The 24367-nt window shown below is 45.1% G+C and overlaps 1 protein-coding gene across 3 annotated transcripts in view; it reads right to left on the bottom strand.

Annotated features, from left to right (window-relative positions):
- Nucleotides 1–1743: 1743 nt before the first annotated feature.
- Nucleotides 1744–24367, bottom strand: part of TTYH3 (tweety family member 3) — a 95608-nt gene continuing 72984 nt past the window's right edge. The window contains exons 8-15 of one of the 3 annotated variants that reach the window (XM_073361979.1): nucleotides 21049–21104; nucleotides 19969–20061; nucleotides 19748–19840; nucleotides 18808–18944; nucleotides 14729–14905; nucleotides 13514–13589; nucleotides 11264–11365; nucleotides 5532–5614 (exon numbers count right to left, since the gene is read on the bottom strand). In XM_073361979.1, coding sequence (XP_073218080.1) covers nucleotides 11285–11365; nucleotides 13514–13589; nucleotides 14729–14905; nucleotides 18808–18944; nucleotides 19748–19840; nucleotides 19969–20061; nucleotides 21049–21104 — 713 coding nt within the window. In that variant the 3' untranslated portion in view covers nucleotides 5532–5614; nucleotides 11264–11284. Of the gene's footprint in view, nucleotides 5615–11263; nucleotides 11366–13513; nucleotides 13590–14318; nucleotides 14506–14728; nucleotides 14906–18807; nucleotides 18945–19747; nucleotides 19841–19968; nucleotides 20062–21048; nucleotides 21105–24367 lie in introns of those variants that run through there. The other 2 variants (XM_073361980.1, XR_012161099.1) reach the window with 2 other exon arrangements.

The raw sequence follows: 24367 nt of genomic DNA, 5'->3' as shown, positions 1-24367 counted from the left end.
TGAACGCAGAGTGCCTAGAAAGACCCTAATGGTAGGGGTTACCCTCTTTAGAATAAAACTTCACACTTCGCATATTGTCAGGCATATCGGTTTCCATTTCCTTTTGTCCAGGCCCTCAGACTGATGGGCAGTTTCAGAGATCTCAGAAATAAATAATTAAATCATGCCTCCTGTCAATGATCCCCCATTTTTACAACGGGAAGCTGAGGCACAGAGAGGCTAAGTGATTTGCCCACAAAGTCACATAGCTCTTATTCCAGACTGCTGCTTGTTTGCTATGAGTCCCAGCTACCAGCCCTGCGCTTTAACCACTTGCCAACTCTCCCTCTCCACACTTGGTGGAGCCATGCACTGACAGAAGAGGGGCAGCAGGAGGCTCCACTCATCTGTTTGGAAGGTCAGCCTGCTCTCAGAGTTTAGGAACTGATAACATTTAGAATTTTCTGCCTCCTGATGCTACCTCGCCAACCGTGCATAGGTCACTCCCCGATGTCAGCCTCTAGTTAAAGAAGGGGAGATTGGGAGTGCAAAGTGAATCTTGGGTAAAATGCAGGGCCGGGTGGGGAGCCCTGCCAAGTCCTCTTTCTCAACAAAGCAGCAGAGTCTGTCCTAGTGATTGGAGGGGTAATGTTCCACCTGACTGTTTGCTGGTGTCCCTGCACAGTTGTGGGACAGTGTGGCTTCTTGGTGCAGTGCAGGCGGTTGGAAGCCTGGCTTCTCTCAAGACTCCTTGCTGCAGGCTGCCTCTAGCAAGGAGCTTCGCTCTCTCTGAAATAGAGTCTCCACAGTGCCTCCCACCCACAGTCCCAGCTCTTCCATGCTGCTCTGGCAGAAATACGCCACCCGGGAGAATACGCCACCCGGCTAGAGGGAAGGAGTGCTAGGATAGCCAATATGCACTCCCTCCCTCTCAGCTCCTTTTGGATTTCTGGCCACGTTCAGGAAACAGATCCTGGAGTTCCCGGTTGTGGAGTCAATGTCTTCCTGCATGACGCTCCAATACTATCCAGGTATATCCTGCCTGGTAATGAAGGACCTTGCAATGCAGGGAAAGAAAAAGCCACAGGGAGGAGAGTTTCCTTCTCCCCCAAAGCTACACTGTCCCTTTCAGCACAATGAGGATCTCCATTATTTCCTTTCATTCAGCCCTCTGCTCCCCAGGTCCTGCCATGTAACCACCACCCTTCTAACAAAAGGATGGGAACCCACCTATCCTTAAATCAGCTTGAAGGGGCCCTGTCAGCAGAGTGACGCTCTCCCTTTCCTCCCTCCAAAAGGGCACTGTGCAGTCTCTGCACTGACTTCAAGCCTTGGCTGCTCCCGGGGTGCAGGGGGGAAGAAACCAGACCCAGGAGTCAGAGGTGGGTTTTATCTACATAAGCATTTGTAGATTCTGCTGAGCAAGTGCCTCCATCTGCTATCCACACCACAGTGCCAAGAATTACAAGCAGAGCACAAGGCCAGCCCATGGAAGCTGTTCTTTCTGGGAAAGCCTGGACTGTGCACATGAACATTATACGTTCTAAGGGCAACTTCCGTGTGACTCCTCCTCTGGGGCCATTCCAAAAACTCCCCTCATGCAAAAACAGCCAGTTCAAAGCACTCAGATGGACACCCCTCTGTGCCCAGAGCTGGCTATACAAATGAATACCTTTCACATGGGAAGAACTCAAAGAGGGTGGGGGGCAATCAAATCCCCCCCCCCCCCCCGGCAGGTTTGGTCACATGATGGATGCTGCGATCTCCATTTGAACCCTTTTATCAGCAAATAAAATGAATTCAGTTAATAGTACATACAGGATACAAACACTACAGTTATATTCCCAAGACAGCACAAGAAATTCACAGCCAAGTCTTGATTCGATTTCCTTTACAATTACAATGCAGTTCTGAACACTGGACACAAAAGAGAGTCCAACATGCTATTTACATTTCACATTGTGGAGATGTTGGTGTGCTTGAAAGGTCTCAGTTCCAAAAAAAATAAAAAAAAAAATCATTTGTACGAGATGGAGTGGAAAGAAACCCAACAAACCAGACAAGCCGATGACTGTTTATGCTTTTTAAAAAAAAGAAAAAAAAAGAAAGATGAAGTGTCTTTGCTGCTATCACCTTTCTAACCACACAGGAGCTGCCTCCCGTTTTGCCGTCAGCAAGGTGCCCGGAGATCAGAGTCTCACGGTTCCCCTGAATTTTGGAGCCATGTACTAATAAGCAACAACGTGGCTAGGTTCTGAGATGATTGTGTGCTCTTGAGAAGTCAGCTGGGACACATTCTGAGTGATCTGGCATGGACATTTCACACATTAAAATGCAATACAAATTACAGAAGAGAAAAAAAAGACACTCCAGTTTTACTCACTGTATCCAAGCCTCCTATAACTAGTGGTGCCACTTACAACTCTTTGCCACTAAGCTCCTGCTGTTCACCCTATGGTGGGGGAAGGGAGAAGAGACTCTGGGAGATCTTGAATTTTTGAGGGGTCTACTCCTTGGCGGCCATGCTGTGCCTACATGCATTCAGGGTTTGCGCACACACACACACACCCCCTCACCCCCCAACCAGACTGGTCATTTAGACTACAGCGATCACTTCACACCCGTACTAATGAGCACATGCTACTGGCTCTGCAGCAGATCCATTTGGACTAACCCCTAGAAGTGCCATATACAAAAATAAATAGAAACATTGCATTAAAATATGCAGTAGGACAGCAAGGCTCTGTGACTCTTTACAAAAGTGCAAAATCCATGTTAATTAAAGGAAGTCCTGGGTGGAACCACACAGTACACAGAGCACACCACTCACTCTGCAGTCTTGTTCTGCTGGCCACGCAGGGAGCGCAGCGTCCCACAGAATTCTTCCTTAACACACTTTAAAGTCACAGAGCACGGATCTCCAATCAGCAACTGGCTATAGCCTATGAACCCTGTTCGAATTCGTTCTGGACAGTACAACTGATTAAGCTAAGCCTGGGAAGGAAGCAAGTTAAGGCAGTATCCAGCCTGGATACTGCACTGAAAGGTATTGGCTCTTTGTTATTACCAGCATTGGACTGCTGGCTCTGGCATGTTGCATCCTACTTCTCCTAAGGCCCAGTAGGAAAACCCATGTGTTCTTTGTACAGCAAAAGCTGCCGACAGCTGCACCTGTTTGACTGAAGTTTATTTCCTGCTTTATGCTCTTCCAACACTTGCCTTAAAGGACTACTGAGAGGCATGCAGCAGATTTTGGGGCAGTTCTTCTAAATCTAAAAGCCTCAAGTATTTGAGTCTGTGCAGCCCCTAGCTGACAGACATGGGAAATAGTCCAAATTGACTACGGGAAAATGGGGGTTTCTCTAAATTGACAAAGTGTGGTTTCAGGTTTCCCCACTCAATCATACCAGCTGTTCAGAGCATCCAACGGTCCAGAAGCTTGTAAGCCAGCAGTGTCACATGCTCGTATACCACCCACAACACATGCAGCTCTCATACCAGGTTTTAAAGGGATCTGTGACGGAACATAACTAGTGTTTACCCTGAGACCTCCTCTCCAAGAAAAACGGGTCAGTGTGCTACTTTCCTTCCTTCCTTCTTCCCCATTCCTCCAAAGGTTGGAGGCTAGTCCGTTAGTGGCTTTTATTTCCTTGAGATGTCTCAAAATACCCCTTTTCTTGGAGTATGTACGCTTCCCCTATAGGAAGTATTGGCATCCTAGTTAATCATCCATGGAATATGCAAAATGTTCCCAGAGTGGTGATAACTCACCCCCTAGTAAAGAGAAAAGGACAAGATCTGGAGAAGTCTGATGAGATCATCCAGAGCAAAGGCAGATTGCTAGGCTGACTGGTCCACATTATGGACATTCACAAAACAGAGCAAACTAAAAGATGAGAAAGGAGTTCTCCTTTGATGCAATCCAGATATTGTGGTGCTAGATTTGAACCACATTTGTCCTGTGGCCCACCTCAGATTTATAAGATTTTGTACTTTAATTCTGTTTCTTGCTTAAGTCTCCCTAAGTAACTAGATTAAGACAGCTTGCACAGAAAGGAAAATTCAGAAAGGACTATGCTTTGATCTACTGGAGTAAAAAGTTCATATCCATTTATCGCACAGCTGCACATTGGAGTCTTTTCTAGTAAAAAGTGGTTTATGTCCTGTAGAGCACCATTCTTCAACGAAGCACAGAACTGGCGTAGGATGCTGCCCCCTGCAGGTACACTCCATTGCACCTGTGGCCCCTGCACAGTGTGCTAGGAGATACTAGGAGTTTATTCACATGTGCCTTGTGTATGGCAGTTAGTGGTTAGCAGTTATGACCAGAAAAAAAACCCAACAAAAAAACAACCCCCCCCCCCAACATTCATGTGTTAAGACTTTTGTTTTCTGATCCTGGAGCGCAGAGCCAAGGAGGCTGCAACCTTGCTGCTCTTATGACGAACTTTGGGCTGAGGCCCCAGGATCCTCCTCTAAAGCCAATGCCACGGGACTTGACTTTTCTACTCCAAACATTAATGGAGGAGTCCAGCAGTCTGTCACAAGTAACTCCTTGGACTCCTTCAATGGAGCTTACAATCTCTCTTGCAAGCTGACTGTCCCATGAGACCTAGTGCCAGGCTATTGCCCTAGAGATCTGAAACTATTTAGTGCAAAAAAACCCTAAGTCTTACAAGTCTTTTCCTGGAAAAAATTGGCACCAAGTGAGTTGCTGGCTCCTGTGTGTTCTGTGTGCACCCAATCTCACAAAAGCAGCACCCAGAATGCCATCTGTGAGTACAGGGGTTTCCCTGATGGAGCAGAAAGGTCAGGCTCACAGCAATGGGCAGGCAGGGGTGCATCTGAGACAGCTGGCTGGTGCTGAAAACCGCCTACTCCTCAAGAATGCAAAAGCTGTTTATAAAGGGGAAAGGAAAAGCTTATTTAAAGTCACCAGAGGGGAGAGTGGAGCCCAGGTCAGACTCCCAGCTTAAAGTAGGTATTCAGTGACACAGGAAGGGAGCCTCCACACAGGGTATCAGGCAAGAAGACTTCTTTAAAAACACTAGGCGCACATAACTTTTAAGAGTGTACATTGGCATGGCTTTCCCGATCTGTACAGTATAGTCATGGGCTCGGAGTCTCTGCTTCTTCAGTGCACTGCAGACTGAGCAGCTCCGCTGGATCACCTCACAGAACTGAAGATCTGCAACGTACTTCCATCCAGTTCCCTCTGTGGAATGGAGAGGGTAGGGGAGACAGAAGTAAAACTATTTGCAAAGGTTTCCTGATAGACTGTTGACAACGCTGGCCTCAAGTAGGTGAATCCCAGACAAACTGGTGTTCTTCTGCAGGTGCTTGCACACTCTCTCTCCACGTACAACTAGGTATAGATTTAATTTGAAAGGGGCTTCCATTCAGATTGCCAATGCACAGGTACCAGGTTGGAGGGGTGGTCTGTATTGAAGAAGCAGGAGTTGCGCTGGGTTTGGGACAGGAAAGCAGGGTTGTTCTACACTGACAGCACAGGGTAGCAGCAGTTGGCACGTTTGTTTAGCTTTACTATGTCTGCGTTATGTTTTTAATGCACACTGCCAGAGTCTGGGCGAGGTTGGTTGGTAGCGAGGTATTTGGCTCTCATGCTGGAGGTGTACTAGAGGAAGACAAAAAAAAAAAAAAAAAAGACAGTAAGTCAGAATGATGTGAACTCTGAATCAGATTATTAGCACCTCCCAGCTCACTTGGGTTGGTGTTTACAGCTTACCAACGAGCCTTGAGCATGGTCCTCTGAGGCTCTGAAACAATCTTTCATAGGCCATTACACAGCCAAGTCAGAGTGACTAACGCTTTTACTCCTGTTACAAAAAGAGGCTGGCTGAGGCATTCATGTAAGGACTAGCCGATTTAGTCACACTCCTAGCAAGATGGAAATACCAGCGTCAAGAAACAACAGACACAATTTAATCCAAGTATTCTGAACACAATAGAAGAATGTGGGTGCAATGCCTATATAAAAACCCACCTGTCAGGATTTCAGTGGCTCAGCAGTCAGATTGCCACCTTCAGCCCTGTGGAAGATGGGGAGGTTGGGGGTAAAAAGGAAGGAGGAGGTGTTTCATGTTCTCAGGAGAACGAAGTTGTCAATAGACCATATGCATCATGACAATAGCAGCTTAGAAGAGGACAGCTGAGGTTATGCACAGGGCAGTCATCTGTCCACAGAAGATAACAATAAGGCTGGAACTAGACTGATATCCACTAACAATAACTGGATGGTTAGTATCAAAACCTGGCTTTGGACAGTTTTCCTACAGCCTGCCAGTAATAAAGACTGATTCTGGGGTGAAGGTGGAAATTCATCATGGCTAGATTGTTTTTAGAAGACCGCTCCAAGGGAATCCAGTAGCTGAATGATATGAACTCATCCAAACCATCTTCAGTTTTGCTAGAACACAGGAATGAAACCCTTAACACTAGGACTTGTGCACAGCAGTAAGGATAGAGACTTTGCGCCTTCATGAAACTCCAGCCATAAACATTGTTACTGTAAACAGGTGGAATTCCATCTTGTGTCATCATGGCATTAATATGCTTTACAGCAGGACAAAAGACACAGATGTCAGCAGGGTTAATTCCTGCTCCCCTCCTGCACTCTCCTTTACAAAGAGCTGCTATGAACTTTGTCTTTACTTCCTGATAATGCTGTTCAAAAACTGAAATTTCAACCTTTAAGCTCTCACTTAAAGTAGCAAGTTATATAACTGAGTGTAAAAAATTAAATTCCATATGATGAATCTTTCCCATTTGACGAGAACATTGTGAAGTGTTCTGTACCTGCACAGCAGAGACCAGAGCACTATGTAAGGTAACAGCATTTTGCCATTATTCTGTCAGTGTCTAGGAATGAATCTGTATTGTAGAAGAGCTCACCACCTCAGAGCAGAGCACAGGGATCCCTAGTTGTATTAGCTTGTAGAGATGTTGATGCTTCATTTGTGTACTCACTGACTGCTCATTTTTAAGTCCCTTCCTGCATCAGAAAAGTTTGACCTGAGAGAGGACATGGGTATTTTGTGGTAACAATGACCCAGCCCAGCACTAGTGTGTAAATGTAGAAGAGTGTGTGTCTGTCTCTCTCTCTGGTCTTATCTGTGCTCTCACCATTGAGAGAAGGACTGAAAAGGAGTCTAGCAGTTCTATGGATGATCTACACAGGTGTGTAACTATAGTTGCCCCACTACCCCCAGAAATAAGAAGTTTGGGGCTTGTGTTTCTACCAGAGAGTTAAATGTAGTAAGCTCAACAAAGTGATTTAGATCAAAGTTCTCCTCTGAGGAACCCTATAAAAGTAGAGTATTTCAGGGACAGCAGGCAGAGCTGGATTTCCCCACTGGCGTCACTCGAAGCAGGAGTCTTTTAAAAGGAGAATTTTTCAGACAGTAGCACTCCATCTGTGTTGGGTGGGTGGGTGAGAAGCAGGGCGTTAGAAGAGAAGTGGATGACTGCATGAATTCAATCCACCAAGGTTCTTAAAGGCAGTGTTTAGATAAAGGGAGTGTTTAGATAAAGAATCTAGGAACACATTTTTCACATCCCTTCCTAGAGAGATAATACACGTAGACCTGCAGCTGCCATCTATAGAAGAACTGTTCAATCAAAAGAACAGCAATCCAGTGGGGTGCATTAAAGGATGTACCAGATACACCCAGTGGCATGCAGAGGCCAAGAAGATATTGGACTACTGCTCCCATTTTTTCACAATACAGAAGTCTGAATAGCACCAAGAAAGAGAACAATAATTCAAACTAAAGAGAAAATTGGATAGAAAGTGAAACAGAAGGTATTGTTTTAAATTCTATCCTACCTTAAACCGCCATAAAATGTCTCAAGCTGACAAAAGCCATGGAAGTCAGAGTTAAGGCTGATGTTCTCAGTTCATGCATATTGCATCTTAGGTTGTGTCCACATTATAATTTTTAACCAATTTCGTAACCAGTTACTGGCAAGGTTAGCTCGAAATAGGGTTGTACATCCACATATAACATAGTTAGAACTTGGTAGTAAGGCAGCTAACACTGTTTTGCTCTTCTGGAGTCAGACAGACACATGAATGTCTTCTTGTAAGCAGCTCATCTCATTGTTTTGGAAGTGCTTACAGAACCCCTAACAACAGAATTGGCTGGTCCTGAGAGTGCATTACCCCACATGCTACAGACACCACTCTGAGGTATTACTCCTGCATTGCACTTCCAAGGGAGCACAGGGAAGAGGCTCAGAGAGATGCTAACATCAAGGTGGGCTTGTAGATACAGGTGCCCCGTCGGTGAGGTCAGGAAAACTGCCAGAGGGACACTACCTGAATGGTGTTACCTGTAACCATTAAAGTGACTAAACAGCTAACTGTGTAGAAAGCCACTAAGTGTGGACAGACATTTGGGAAAACAAAAAACAAAGAGACTGTTCACAGCTAAGTCAAAGACAAAGTACCATCCTCAAGTCAGTGTTGGCTGGATATTGCCTGTCTGTGACACAACCTTAAAGTTATTTCAAGGTAGACTGTTGTATTTAATTTCCTTAAACAAAACAAATCACAAAAAAACCCCAGCTTTCATTAAAGGTTATAAAATCATGTATTATGGATCCTTCCAGCATTCTGGCTAGGACTCTCCAGGTGCCTATATATCTACATTTATTCTTTTTAAAGCCACATAAGCAATACAAGTTTTAACATGTATTTTCATAATTTTGTTAGCTACCCTATTGCGCCATCATGAACTACCCAGTAGATGGATATTTTGTCCTGGTGTCTTGTACTTTGACACACACCACCAACCACTTACCATCAGTCAGCGAGAACTGCTATGGTATGGTGTACATTTGCGTTTCAGCATTTCTGCAAAAAAAAGTGTACTCCCCCACCCTACTCCCTAATGAATCAGACTCCCCCTGCCCCCCACATTAGGGGCAAAACACATTCAGAAACGTTCTCTCAGCACACATTGGCTAAGTAGGTGCCTAACAAATACACTTTGCGGGCACAAAAATTCTTGGCTACAAAAAACTGAGGTGCACAGAGTTATCTGACTTTAAGAGGCCATATCTGAACGTAAACCAGATAAACCTTGTGGTCTTTGCAGATCACCAGTACTTCACAGCTATTACACACTACACTGCAAGACCGTACCACGTATATGCACCACTCCCATCCAATATAATCCCTGGAGGCAGCGGAGGAATACAGTACTTCTGTATGGCAAAAATGCTTAACATGCTAAATGCTAAAACCTCATGGGTTATCCTGGTTTAAATCAGCTGCAAATTGAAGCTTCAAGGCTTGAATTTTATTTATTTTAAGGTTTGACCCAAGTATCTTAGACAATTTTGGGCGCAATAAAAGAACAAAAACAAAAAAACGTATCAACTGCCTTTTTTCAGTGCAGGGAGATAGGGCCAGCCAGCGGATCCTGAAATTGCAGAATTCTAGTTTTTAAAGAGAACTATACTTAGAAGCGCGGCTTAAGATGAGCACAATTTTCGAGATCTTGGGGAGAGTGCAAGAACCTTTTATTTTTGCAAAGCCACATATGACTCTTGGCCTGACCTTGGTACACAGAAAAGATTCTAGGCTGAGACTTTGTCAAGTTTCAGTCCAGAGAATATTTTAAGTCCCGAGTCAAATCCCTGTAAAACAAAAGTTCACAGTAAATAGTGTTGATAGACCCTTAAACACAACGTTGCTAAGAGGGTCACTAGAATACCTGCAGGAATAAGGAAGCAGGAAAGCACCAAGCGTAGATGCCCAAGGAAGGTCTTTGCAAGAGTGCTACAAGAGTGGAGAAGGCTGTGACATTCTGGAGAGCACTAGCATCATGCATTAAATGTTCACGTAGATTTCCATTCACACACTGTCACAGAGTGCACCAAGGCACAACTATATTTCCCCCCACCAATTCAGCCAGCATCTTATGACCCAAGCACGTCACAAAGCAGAGCAGACAAATGGCAAGGCAGCAGACCAAGCAGTGACATGAGACAATGGTATCTAGCGTGAGGTGACAGCAGAGAAGTCCCAGCAGGAATGGTGGATGTGGAAGAGGAGCATCAGCTTTATGTACAAGTATGTCTGGGGACAGGATGCAAACTGTGGATTGTGGACCATACTAACCCAATTGGAAAGAATCCTGCATTCCAAACGGTGCTAACATTTCCACTTTGTTTCAGTAGTGATTAGAGTTTTCTTTGGACTGATCACAACGTACTTTATCCAGTTACAGTGAGTTGCTCAGGAATTCGGATTACACAACATACTCCTCAACTCGACCAAGTCACACAGTTCATGAGGTATAACTACAAGACCTGGTACCAACCACTTATTCATTCCTACTGTAACTAGTTCTGGTTGCCGACCACTATGGGTAGGGAAGGAATAAGGGCTATCCTGGAGACTGGTTGTAACAGCATATTACTCTGACAATGAAGCAGTGCAAGGAAAGGACTCACTGGCACGCCATCCACAGCGTATGCAGGAAATTGAGGGAATGCTTTTGGCATACGGAAGTGTTCAAATAAAACTAGGCAGAATCAAGAATTTTAGTGCTTGTGCCTGGCCATCAGGGAAAAGTCGCTTACTTATAGCCCTGAATGCAATGATAAAATGGAAAGCTACATATGTGAGCTTGCAGTACAGCTGCTGGTTCTAACAAGCAAGGTGCAGGAGGAATTGTTTGGTTTTAAGATTCTATGGCAGAACTTAATGAAAGTGGCAGAAAAATCTCTGGTTTCTAGCACATGCCATTGTATCAGTGAGCAAAGGAGTAGTGATAAAAGGTTCAAGGGAAGCCAGAGGTGGTAACAGACAGCAAGTCCTTATTAAAGGACAGCTACGTTGATCCACATTATTGTTACCAAGTGGATACCCAAGACGGGAGTAATTCTACCTTGTGCTTTGAGTGTGGAACACTTTTGGTTTGGTGCACTCTCTGCTGCAAGGTGTAGATACTGTTCTTCAACTTGGAATCTGTGGACTAAAGCAGCAGTGACTTTGGCTCCGCTCTGAGGTGTGGGTCTCTGGCTGTCAGAATGCATACAAGAAGCCTTGCCATCGTGAAATGTTGATATTGCTCCTTCAGTCGGCACCAGAGCAACCCTGGTTAGCTTCAACCCTTGGCAGGAGGGAATGCGGAGAGGTGCAGGGGGAAGGAATGTGAAGAAAGAAGGCACTGGCCTGGGGTAAACAGTGCAGGGATGGAGGGGCGGGTGGGAGTGGAGGAGGGGTTGAGCGAGAAGGACCTTATTTCAGTACCTGTTCCATTTGCGGGCGTGGTTACCAGTACGTCCGTGCACTGTCCGAGGGCTTAAACTGCCAGCTCATATGGCTGCTACTGTCCATGGCAGCCAAATACAACTGTGATGATGCAGGAGAGAGAGAGAAAAAGAGAGTGCAGCCTCAACGTGCATGAAAAACACAGTGCAAGCAAGTGACACGCTGTGGTGTGTGCCAGTGATCAGGAGGGCTCTACCACCCTACAGGAATAGCCCTTGGACAAGAAGGAGGAGAACGATGAAAGGAACGACTGGGGGGAAAAAAGAATAGACAAACAACGCAGTAGGTGATTAGCTCTTCTAGGATCATTCTGTCTTGGTTTTTATAATCTGTTCCCACAACCAAAGCGGAGCAGGATACTTCAGTCCTGGCCACGCACTGTCTCTTTACTCTGCTTCTGTAGCTCCTTTTTGCGGATCTGACCACCCAAACAGGGGAGCATGAACACAGATATTTTTTCTGTGCACGCCCAAACAGCAGGAATCGTTTGCTGATTAAATGGGCTCAGCCTTTTCTTCTGCTCCTGGAATAGCCTCAATTGGTTAATACAGAGACCTGCCTACGAATACTCTGGAGGATCCGCTCTACCCCACTGCCTGCCTAGGTGGGGAGCACAAAGGGATCCATTCCCTTTCCCCTACCCAAGTGGTGTGTGAGCACGCTCAGACAGTCCCTTCCACTATCTGGGATGTACATTCTCCTTCAGAAATCCCATTTCCTCCTCTGCTTGGGTTCCTCCTTGTGGTCCAGGCAGGGAAGCTGGGATACACTCTCCATCTCACCTCCCACACTTAGACATAATGGCTTCCCCCACCACCTCCCATAGCCCTTCTCTCTGGCTGCCCCAAGTGAAATTCCTTTGAAAAAACCCTTACCAGCATCTCTCCTCAGAAGCAGCTGGAAGTACCAAGATTTAGCTCCACATTCAGGGCCATTAATGCAACCAGCTACTGAAGAACCAGGGAATCCTCTCCTCATGGTTAGAGCTCCTGCAGAAAGAAGCCTCCTTTTTCTGAGGCAGAAGAGCTACAGGGTGGGAAATGCTGCGTGGCAAGACCTTGCCTCAGAGGAATAGGATGAACAGGACTGTGCAGTGTTAAAGGGACAGTGCATTTGCTGTAACAGAGAATTCCAGCAGTACAGCAGCAGTTTAGGACACCGCACTGAAAGCTGTGGCTGACCTTTCTCTGGAGCCAGCTCCATTGCCAAGAGCAGATAATGCTGTTTAAGCTCAAGTGCTGAATGTCAGGGACCTGGAACAAGTTTTTTTTTCCACTCTAAGCAAGCTTCAAGAAGTTTGGCCAGTCTATGAGAAGTATAAAAACAAGTCCTGGCCTTCCTGTTTGCCACTTTTGCCTCTTCTAAATTTAGAAGAGAGTCTTTTGTTCTATGAAGGCCCCACTCAGTGAACTGGGCTTAGCCCCTATGGTGTGGGCTTTCATTAATTATAACGGATGGCCTGTTAAGTATACTATGCTACATCCTCAGGAACTGTTAGCAGGTTTGTTAGTTAGTATTCTGATGGCCCATGCCAAAAGGTGGTATTGCGGTAATGAGATTACAGCATCTGGAGAGAGAGTGGAACACTCATCTAATTTTTTTTTAATATATAAATAAAAATCCATATTTTACTCAATAGACTAACATGGCTCTGAGGCCACTTCAAGCTCTTGATTACCAAAGAACCTTCCATGAAAGATTTTTTTCTCCTTAGGAAATTAGATACAAAAATAAGAATTCAAAATTTGTGAAATGAAAATAAAACCCTTCAAAAATGCAAACTTCATCCTCTTGTTTTCACAGTGCAAGTTAAGGAGAGATTCCGCATTACCTTTGGGTTTACTGGTTCAGCAGTTTATTTTGCAAACTTAAAGGACCAAACCCACAACTAGTTAGTAACTGTGTGTGAGAGAGACCCACTCACCGAAGTCACACAAAGTTACTCACAAGATTCAGTGGTGGCAGGATGAGCCCAGAGCGTTATTAGGTTTTATTTAATTTGATCTTTTTCATACATACCATGCCCAAGTAGCATACTGGGCTTTTATTCTCAATAGCAGCTTAGACATGGCCTTGTCTGTTAAGTTTTTCATGATTTATGGACCAGATCTTCTGCCTTGAACTGCATGATCAGCTCCCCCTGAAGTACACAGGAGTGGCATGTGCATAGCCCCAAAGTAGAACTTGGCCTCAGATGTTGAAGCAGAGAGAAGCAGTAAAGACACTTACTGAGGGAGGTGGAGACTCCCGGCCAATCAGAGGTGTGTTCTCACAGCGGGGGTTCTGGAAGTTTGCATTCTGGCTCCTATGAAAGGGAAATATACATGGTGATAGAGGGACACATAGCACATTCTCCAGCATAGACACTTTGGAACGGACACAGGATAACCCCAATGCAGGGCACTATTACCTCCCAACGGACACGCTCTGGAAGCATCACAATTCAATTCCCTAGAATGCTTTCCCTACATGCCAAATGGCTCACTTTCACTTTGATCAATTGGACGCTAACATGGGTGCCTGTCTATCTCAGAGTACACTCTCATATTCCATTTATGAAGTACCCATCTCAGTATCTGTGGTGCTTTTTTTATTTTATTTTTTTTAAATGTAGAGCTAAACGAATCCAGCCTCCCTGCCCAAAAGTTCTCCCACATTTATTGTGGCTGTTAACGAAATAGATGAACCAGTCCAACACAGACAGGCGTTTCAGCCAGCCAGCCAGCCACTCCCAGGGCAGGAGCTCTGTAGAAGGATTAACTAAACTCAGACTGCCCTGTCTCAACTAGATGGATCTGGAAAGCAAAGACCTTTGACCTCAACTGCCTAAGGAGGACAGTCTAAAGCTGCTGTGATGTGGATCTCCACCACTTGGGAGGTTTAAAACTTCTCTTGCAAAGCAGTTACTTTTGAATAGTCCTTAAGGAAAAAAAGGACTCATCATAGAAACTGGTGACACTTAACTCCACCCCTTCCATAGGCAACACTGTAAATCCTCAAACACAAGGCAATTCGATATTTTCTAGTCATCTACCTTGTGACATGCATCCGACGGAGTGAGTATTCACCCATGAAAGCTTATGCTCCAATATGTCTGTTAGTCTATAAGGTGCCACAGGACTCTTTGCCGCTTTTACAGATCCAGACTAACACGGCTACCCCTCTGATACTTGATACCTCGTGTAGTTATTTCCGTTAGAGAACAGAAACACTTGCCAATGCTGCAAGTAAAAAGGTCACTAAGATCAAACGATATAAACAGAACCTTTTATCACTCTTCCTCTCAGGCTTATCACACTGCTGTTAGTGAGCTTGTTCATTTCCCAGTGCAGCTGCTGCAGAAAGTTCTTTAGCTAGGCTGTGCAATGGACACCTGCAACTAAAGTACAGCAAAGCATTTTGGACAGAGATAGCTACAACATGGCTCCTCTCCTCGCTACTCACATGTACTCCGTGACAGGAGCATTGCTGACTGTGTGTGCTGCCGCTGGAATGCTGGTCTCACTGCCATAGCTACTCCCACAGCTATAGAGGCTGGGCATGTGCACCCTGTACAGATTATCGTGGGTTTGTCTGTTCCCCTGAGCTGCAGATTCCTCCTCCCCATCATCATCCGAGCTCCTGCAGGAAAGAAAGTTTATCCTAATAGCCTAGAATTGTTATGTTAGTGGGGCTTGCAAGACACCAGAGCACATGGTAATCCCAATAACCTTCTAATCCTCCTCCACACATCCCCCCACCCAACAGCCAGTCAGCGTGTGCCTCAATATGGTAGCATAGATACAGACCCGAGCAAACTTCTCCTCCCCAACCAATAGAGTGATTCAGGCCTCCCACAAACGCCATCTGGACTCTCTCAGACTGCAATGTTTTCCATATCATCCCAAAGTCTTTCCCACAGGGCTTGGCAGTCAACACAATGCCACAGCTCCCCCAACCATATAAACTGGAGTGTGGACACACCCAAGAACACTTGGCGCTTGTTTAAATGGGGCACTGCTTGCAGAAAGAACCTTATACCTGGTCTCCCTCATACACCATACTGAAGTTGAACTTTGCTGCGTACTTCTATTTCTTGAACTGATTTCCAGAGGTCTTCCATGTGACATACCATAAGATAAGGAAGTTGATTCTGCAGCTCTATACCATGAACTCCCACTGAAGACAACAAGAACTCCATTCAGAGTGGCCACAAAAAAGGTCCCTTTCTACTTCAGTGTATGACAAAAAACTTTTGGAAGCCAGTGCAGTAGGGCTTAGCTACTGTGGGATTGAGGCATTTTTGCCTAGGCTATTCCTTCCTTTCCTAAAGACCAGAGCCCTTGCTACTTTAAACATACATCAAAATCAGATTTATCTGGACTATTGTTCTCTTGAGGTCAATGTTTATACCTATACCTTCGTGGTTATAAAAGGTAAGTCTCATCCTACACTTTGTAGGAATGGAAGGATTGATTTTATGAGAAACTAACTTTATGAACTGAGTTCTTTTTCAAAGGAGAACCGTACATCAAACTCTATGTAACAATGGTACCACTTTATTCAACTGATCTCCCCTTTGTGTGCAACAGTTATATATTTGTTAAAATCTGCAGATGTATTTTTGCTATTTTTACTCTTAAGCCCTGCAGAGCCCGCCAGCTACAAGAGGGGCATCTGAATTTTATTCCTTCCTGGATAACAAAATTGTCTAGTAACTGGAACACTCTGTTCCAATCTCTGTTTTCAGTGGGTTTGCACAGATGGAAGAGTTTGCCCTGCAGAACTTTCAAAATTAGCAATGATGCATACGAAAAAACTCCTCAAAACAATGACTAAAAAAAAAACCAACCAATCAGAACCCAGATTGAGTTTGCAGTTGAGAGAAAAGTTTGTTATCAGGACACATTTAATATGCAATCAATGAGAAACAAATCACTTCTCCGAGCACTGCTACCACAGGAAACCTTCAGCTGAAGGCCAGCTGGTGGTCAAGCAGAATACGCAAGAAAAAAAAAACAGACTAGAAAATCTTGTATGATATTCCACCTTCAGAACTAGTCTCTACTGGCTGTTCTAGGATTCCAAAGAAACCACATCTGCTGCCTTCTCCTCTAAGCTGTCTGAACCCAAACATACCTTGTTTTTCCCTGGTGCAGTATTCCTTAGGCAACTTGATTCCTCTCCCCTCCTTGACATGTAGTCCCACCCCTATCCAAATCAGGAGCAGACAGCATGTGCCTCCTGTGAGGCGGTCATGAAATGATAATATCTATTTCTTACACAGCACTTTTCATCAGATTTCAACGTGCTTTACAAGGGAGGTCAGTACCATTCTCCTCATTTTACAGATGCATGAATCTCAGATTCTGAGCCACACAGTATAGCTCATTATTGTTAGGCCACTGAAGTTGGTTTCAGAACACTGTTTTTCAGAGGCATAGGTGAACACTCGGTTACTCCTCAAACTGAGGCATGTAATTCTGGACTAAGCAGGTGACAGCAACAGAACCGGTTTATAAGTCTGAAGAGACTGACACCAAAACCCCCATATGCCTGGAATGTAGATCTCAATCCTTAAAATATTGTTCTAAATATTTACAGAAATCAAACCACACTGCTAGAGACAACTTGAGATTTTGTTGATTATAATCGACAATCTAGGATTGTTTTTAGGGGGGAAAAAAGTGTGAAAAGAAAAACATTAGGCAGTCTCAAATCCAGACACCACATTTCCCACCAGCTGAACGCATTATGTTAACACTGGCAAGCCTGAACAGATTGCAAGTCAGCGTGGACTCCTGTATAGCCTACACCTCCCCTTCAGTTTGGAAGGGCAGATACAGGTATCATTGCCCATCACTTGACTAGGGTGGCATGGACATTTTTGGGCCATTGCAATACTGCATCACTGTTGTGCAATTTAACCTAATTCCTGCCCCTCTCATTCCCCTTCATGATATTCTCAGTATAGGGATATTGGATAGTACACTGAACAAGTCAATTTCTGATAGGAAACATTCCACACTGGCAGGGAGCTGAACAAAACCGGATGATGTCTCCAACGTCTATGATTAGAAGACCAGTTATCGCATGTCTTGTCAGTTGCCCTTAGTGTCAGTAAAGTTTTACTAAAGGAGGCAGACACTGCATTTTATCCGTAAGAGAAGCCACTCCCTGAACTGGGTGCAGAGAGTACAGGTCCCAGCTTGATATGTAGACCTGCTGTTTGCTGCTGCTCATGGAAAGAGCATCAAGACCTCCAATTGTTTTCTGGGAGACACTGATATATTTCCAAGTACCTTTTTTTTTTTTTTTGCGCGCAGGAAGGGCAGCCCTCACCATCCCAGGAAGTCTTCCTGTTGCATTTGAATGCCTCCAGTTCTGTACACTGAGCCTAGGACACTCTTAAAATCACCCAAATCATATTGAGAACATGAACATTTGTTAAACACCACAGGGTACTTTTCAAACAAATGAAAGCCAGTGCAACACGGTATACAACAACCAATGCGATAACTGGCCCGGTGACAGATGGACCAATAAATCCTAGTCTCATAGGAACATAAGACTGGCCATACTGGGTCAGACCAAAGGGCCATCTAGCCCAGTATCCTGTCTTCCGATGGTGGTCAACGTCAGGTGCCCCAGAGAATGAACAGAACACGTAAACAAATGATCCATCCAGTCGACCATTCCCAGCTTCTCATAGAATCATAGAATATCAGGGTTGGAAAGGACTTCAGGAGGTCATCTAGTCCAACCCCCTGCTCAAAGCAGGACCAATCCCCAATTTTTGCCCCATCCCTGGCTAACAGCCATTGATAGACCCATCCTCCATGAATTTATCTAGTTCTTTTTTGAACCCTGTTATAGTCTTGGCCTTCACAACATCCTCTGGCAAAGAGTTCCACAGGTTGACTGTGCATCTCGCCTTCAGTTACCACCACTACATATCCATTAGAAATAGCAACAGGTCTCTGATTCCTTCAGTGCCACAAAATAATAGATGTACTTTCTATTTGGTCATCTCTCATTACTGCTGGGGCCATATCCTGCTCACATTAGTCATGCAGTTAAGTCCCATTGACTTCAATATAATTGAAGGAGTAAGGCAAGCAGGACCTGATCCTCACCACTTCAGGTCTCTCTCCCAATACTAGGAAAACACCCCTCCCACCTCCCAGTAAACGATGCATTGACAGACAATAGGTATTGTACAGTTCAAGTATTGCTGTCCTCTGCCACCCTAGAGCTATACCATTAATCTCCAACTAAAGACTAATCGTCTCACTCTGCACACCATCAAACCTCTCTATGATGCCTCTATACAGAGTTGCATAGTAATAAGGTTCTGATTTAAACTGACCAAGTTAAGGCTAACACCCTCCTCCCTTTGGGCCTACATTTCATAACATCTTATCCCTCATGCTCTTAGAGCACACATGGTAAGGAGTTCTACATGCTGACGGGCATAAGTCCAGTTGCCAGCTTTCATTAGGAAACAGCTCTATAACCCAACAGTATCTAATCCCACTGCATACCTTTTTTGCTGCCAAGTGTGTGGGACGCTGCACACAATGGAACTGAACATAAGAGCCGTGACAAAGGAGAAGAGAACCAGGTAAATGAGCCCTTCCACTCCATCATAGCAGAAGCCTGTCAGAGCCTGGACGTAATCCTAAAGGGAGAAATTAAGCAGAGCCTCTTGGTTCACCACAAAAAATAACACTGCAATTTCCATATTCCAAAAATCCCATCACCTGGATTCTAGCTCACCACTTAAAAACGGAGCCATTTTCCACAATGTACTTTGCTTGGTTTCATTCGACTCAGGGCTTGTTTTTAAAAGCTAACAAACCCCCTTGTTTTTATGCAGGGCTCAATTCAGGAACAGATGTACATTGTATTCTCAGCCATACATACAAAAAACGAAGATCAAGATAAGTCTGCCTGTTCCATAGTTTCACTATTACTTATGAAATCAGCAGCTCACAATTTCCAGTTCTGCAGCTCTTCCACCCAGTGCCCCACTACACGTGTGCACAGCTAGATCTGGACTATAAATTTAACTGTACATCTTGGCACAGCAGCAATTCACTCACCAACATGGGGATCTTGCTCCACCGCTATAAAGCGCTATACATGTGAAAGGCACTGGACCCAGAACTGTATCAAGCTTAGAGTTAAGGTCCATGAAGCCTCAGTGATGCAATTTGTAGAAGCACAAAAGTTCACCAACTAATTCCCTACACTAATCTGCCATATTATATTTAAAAAAAAAAAAAAAAAAAATCACCCCAAAACAGGTTCTCTGCCCTCTCTGGAAGTGGAGCAGCAAAGCCAGACAAAAAGTATCTACTGTATTTTGATGCTCCAGAGAGCTTTGTACTCTGACCCTCAAAGAGCTCAGCACTCTGGGGCTCTGTATCTGCACAGAAAGTGAATATTTGTCAGCTCCAGACACTGATTTTCCATACTCACCAAATGAAGACTACGACAGTCTACCAGTGCAGTCAGGTGCTGCAAATTGATCTCGGTGGAGTTTAGAACCTCCTGTATCCGAGTAAGGTACTCCTGTAAGCAACAAGCTAGAGATTAATAGAACAAAAGGGCTTTGCAAGAGCTTATTTAGGGCCTCATGTTGAGGGGACACATCCTTTACTCGTCCAGTGCTTTCAGAAGGTAAGTTCAAGACGTTTTACCTTGGAGGTGGGGTACTCTCTGATGGCTGACCTGAGCAGCTCCAACACATCATCCTGCATTTCCACCAGGGCTTTGTGACTTCCTGATAGCTTCTATTCAAAATGAACATGAACATGGTCAGTCTTGAGGGGCAAGCCAGGCTATGCGCAACAGAGGAATTTAGGAACTGCCATTGCCAAGTACAGAGATATCATCTACGTGGCAGATAATCCAGGGTAAACTAGCAGCATCTCACAGCTGTAATGACACTCCACATAACCCACTTCAGCTCTAAAAGCACAGGATGGAATCAGCTTTCTAGTCTGTACTTTTTCTAGTCTCCTCAAATATACATAGAAATACAGACAGGGTCAGATTAGTGGGCAAGGAAGTAATTCCACTCAAGCTCCACCTACAATCCCAAGCTCCTCCCACACATAGCAGCTGGATTTTTCCTGTACAAAATTATCAGCAGTGAAATAATGAACAAAAATGTAAAAGTAAGTATTAACACCCCACTAAAATGAACAAGGCAAGTTCACACTCCTCAGCAGCATGCCCAAAAGCGTACCTGATGGCATGATGCCACATTTTAAGGAGATTTTGGGCAGGCAGAACATAGTTACTGAAACTGCATTTTATCTACCAGCAAGATTAACATCTCTGCTCTTAGGAAAAAGGTGCCACATAAGCAAAAAGTAAAACTCTGGTCCTGACCACATCTCATCTGAGCAGCAGCAGCATCTCCAACAATACTGCGTGCACCTGACTTAAGAAACATGAGCCTCTTATTGCACCAGTACCATATCTCATAGCCCCTGGAAGGGTTCCCAGTCAAGTACTGTCCAAATCCAACCTTGCTTCCCTTTGGAGATCACAGCCAGAGATGGCACAACTACAGGCCACAAGCTAGAACCACCATTAGATCTGAAAGTCCTTTCCTGTTACCAAAGAAGGGGGTGACTCAGATGGGAAAAGCCCTGATGTTTAGACCAAGCTAACAATCTCGTAACCCCATCTAGGACCGATTTATCTTTTTAAATCCAGCCCCACTGAAATGCAGCTTGCAGCAATAGAAGGGTGTGAGCTGAGATACTCACCTGCTGAAAGGGGTTTGGATATCCAGCATTGCAGGCAAGATAATAGCGTAGAGTATCTATCAAGACAAAGACAAATAATAGAATAGAAATCAGGCTATATTTATTTTCCCCCCACTTTGAGCGTTCTTATGCTTGCTGCAAGGGAAGATTTAATTCTAAGAGCATTAGTAGCGATATGCTGTGTGAGAGGCAAAGTGTGAGCGGACCCACTTTCTTCCTTCCTCTGTGGTGTTATGGAGCATGGAAGACACTGAAGAAGGGAAGTTGGCTACATTCTGCAAGAAAGGAAAACCTTACTAAAAGCTGACCCTGTTGCATTTTTTTTTCCCAATAAATGGTGAGAGACTTTCCCACCTATGCAGGAAAGTGAGTCATGAGAACAGAACCACCAATGCTGTGCAGAATCAAATCAGCTACCATACTCAGTGGCACTCAGACAGCACACTGGGCTGGAGTCTGAGATTTGATTTCTATGATCCTACATTGAGAGAGAGAGAGAATTACACGGACATGGAAGAGTGTGCGCACACCGGTGCTTATGCTACACATCTGCTGTAAGCAGAGCTACCTGAATATATATTTTAACATGAGAAGAAGGAAGGAGACATCTTTGCAACATGGATTTACCCTGCCTCACTTGAAGGAGCAGCTGGTTTTTAAACAGTACTCTTGGGGGGGGAGGAGGAGGAGGAGAAAGAGAGGAAGAGACACAGCCTGGAACGCGCCTAAGGAAGAAATGGAGATGGAGCTGCTGAATGGAAGACTTCTAGCATAAATTAGAGATGAATCATACTCTCCTCTACCAGTATATGCAGACTGCATTAAAACACAGCTTTTAACATGCATTGTTTCTTTCACACCTTTCTCCTTGCTTGCTCAGAAAGGTGTTTTCTGCACACAGCCAGAGTCCACTGCAGGTTTAACCCACAGGAAAGCTCCTCCTGCAGTCGAGCATACCAGGGTACTGGAACTAGAGGTGGTTCTTGTGAACAAGGCAACATCAGACTTCCTCATAGCACCCCAAACAACACTGAAACTTGCCCTGTGCTAAACTCAGCCTCTAAAAGTCATTCCCTGCCAGCTAACCCCAGTACAGTGGCCACCACCAGCTGCAAAATACATTTAGCCCTATACACTGACAGGTCAGCCTGTCAAATGCCTAGAAATGTACCTGAAAAAGAAGGATCAGGACTACACCTGATGCCCACCTAGACCTCTTCAAGGGCTTACCAGTTTGAGGGAATGAAGAAATTAGCACATGCAAGTTACACATCCCAGACTCCATTAAGCCATCCTTGATGAGGCCAGAGGGGATTTTTGTAAGTAACCATTTATCTTTCCACAACTCCCATCCCTTCAGACTCATTTTTAACCCGTTTGCAGATTTCAGTTCCTCTCCAGCATTCATTCTGCCAACCTCTCTTGCCTCTTCCCAGAAGAGAAGTCAGTTTAGAATTGCCATGCATAAAACAGACGACGCCTCCCTCCCGCACACAAAAATAATAATCGGGGCATTCTGCAGATTGATCTTTTTCCTACACACTATGAAGATCCATTGAGAGAGAAGTGACTTTTCCAACTACTCCTCACTGTGGGGCTCAGAAGAAAGAACAGAGAAAGTAAAAGCCACGTGAGGGAGCCAACAAGTAAGGAGAGCAGGCCTGCTCCTGCCGCACTTACCATCAATATTGCATGCACCTTTCATTGTGCCTGTATAGACACTGGGACTGAGCGATACAACACAACTTGTCAGCTCCTGCATGCTGGCAATGGAACCTGACAGCTGTTATTTATAATTCATTAGCCTACTTTGGGACTGCTTCCACCAGCTGCTCCATCTCTCCCCACTGAATTTTGCTCTGGGACGACTTATCTACAACGCAGCAGAGCCATTAAACAGCAATTCGCAAAAACTGGGCAAATAATAGGATAGTGTGCACTACTGAATGGATCATACCACGAGTGGACTGTGCGCACACTTTGAATCAGAAGGGATTGCTTATTCCAGGACTACATTAGCAAACAGACCTTCCCAGAGCAAGAATATCATACATAGTCCATAGTACCCCGAAGTCGGAAAAAACAGCACAGTGACTGCAAGATGGAACTGCACCAAGTTGCACAGGACCCTCCCCACCAAGCCCAAGAAGCTTCACCTGGCCAACAGTCCAAAAGCTTCCTGGTCATATTTTGGACACTGTGGGCATGGCATCAAAGTTGATTGGCTTCAGTTCATGTGGTTACTAGTGCTCTGCTCAGAAATGAATCTCCTCCCCGTCCACCCCATTCTCTGGATTGTGGCATCCTAACTAGCAGCTCTTGTTTTAGTAGTAAGGCATTAGAATCTATTGACTTACCCTTTTTATGAGAGATTTCTAAACAGCCAGTCATTTGTCTGGCAAACATTGAAGGAGTAGATTCTTTTACTGCACTGAGCACAGCTCTGCTGCAGGGAAGCCTGCTGAGAAGTCAGTTGCAGCTCCCAGTGCAAGTCTGAGTACCTTCTCTAAACTATGACTCTTGCATAAAATCCCTAAATCACCCTACACTAGCCAAGGACAGATATTAAAGTGCTCTGCTCCTGCCACACACCCTTCTTAGCCCCCCACTACACCCCCACCCCCACCAAGCAACCCCTTATGCTGGAGATGGGTTAGCACATGGGTGGCTGATGTGGAAGGTGACTAAACTACCCCTGTTGGTGCTCAGCTAGGTTCAACCGTGTTGTAGGTTGAAACTGAGGTGTGAACGCCCCTTCATTTAAGATTGCTGTAAGGGTCAGATAAGGGGCCTAAAATAAGGCTAATGAACATAGGCAGCAGGTAGAATGGGCCAGGGGAGGCTGACTCTCTGCCTTTCAGAGCACAGATGCCTGGGTCATGGTGGCTCCCCCACTGGTAAGCAGCAGGTGGCAATTAGAGGTACCTGGGGGCAGCAAATGTTCCCCCCTTGAGTTTTTGTACTTGTTCAAGTTGGGTGGGGTGAGCGCTTGGCTCAGGGGAGAGGTGGAGAGCACAAGCAGAGGTCTCGGGGGGGAAGAGGGGTGTGGAGGAGAGGAGGGCGGCAGGCAGTGGGGGCCTAGGGGCAGGGACGGAGCTATGGTCTGGACACCTGGGGAGCTTCCAGCACTAGGGCCAGCCTCCCCAAATGCAGGAGGCATGCATTGCCCATGTGAATGAAGTCTGCCCAGAAACTAGCACCATGTGGGCAGACGGTTCCACTGGATATTTTTCTGAGAGAAAGCATGTACACGCACACACAGGTTGACAGAAGCTTGAGCATGTAAGCTGAGAAACTGCTCCTTTTGGTCTTGGTTTCT

The sequence above is a fragment of the Lepidochelys kempii genome, chromosome 10, assembly GCF_965140265.1.
Source record: "Lepidochelys kempii isolate rLepKem1 chromosome 10, rLepKem1.hap2, whole genome shotgun sequence".
NCBI lineage: Eukaryota > Metazoa > Chordata > Testudines > Cheloniidae > Lepidochelys > Lepidochelys kempii.
This window is presented reverse-complemented; position numbering and strand designations above follow the sequence as displayed.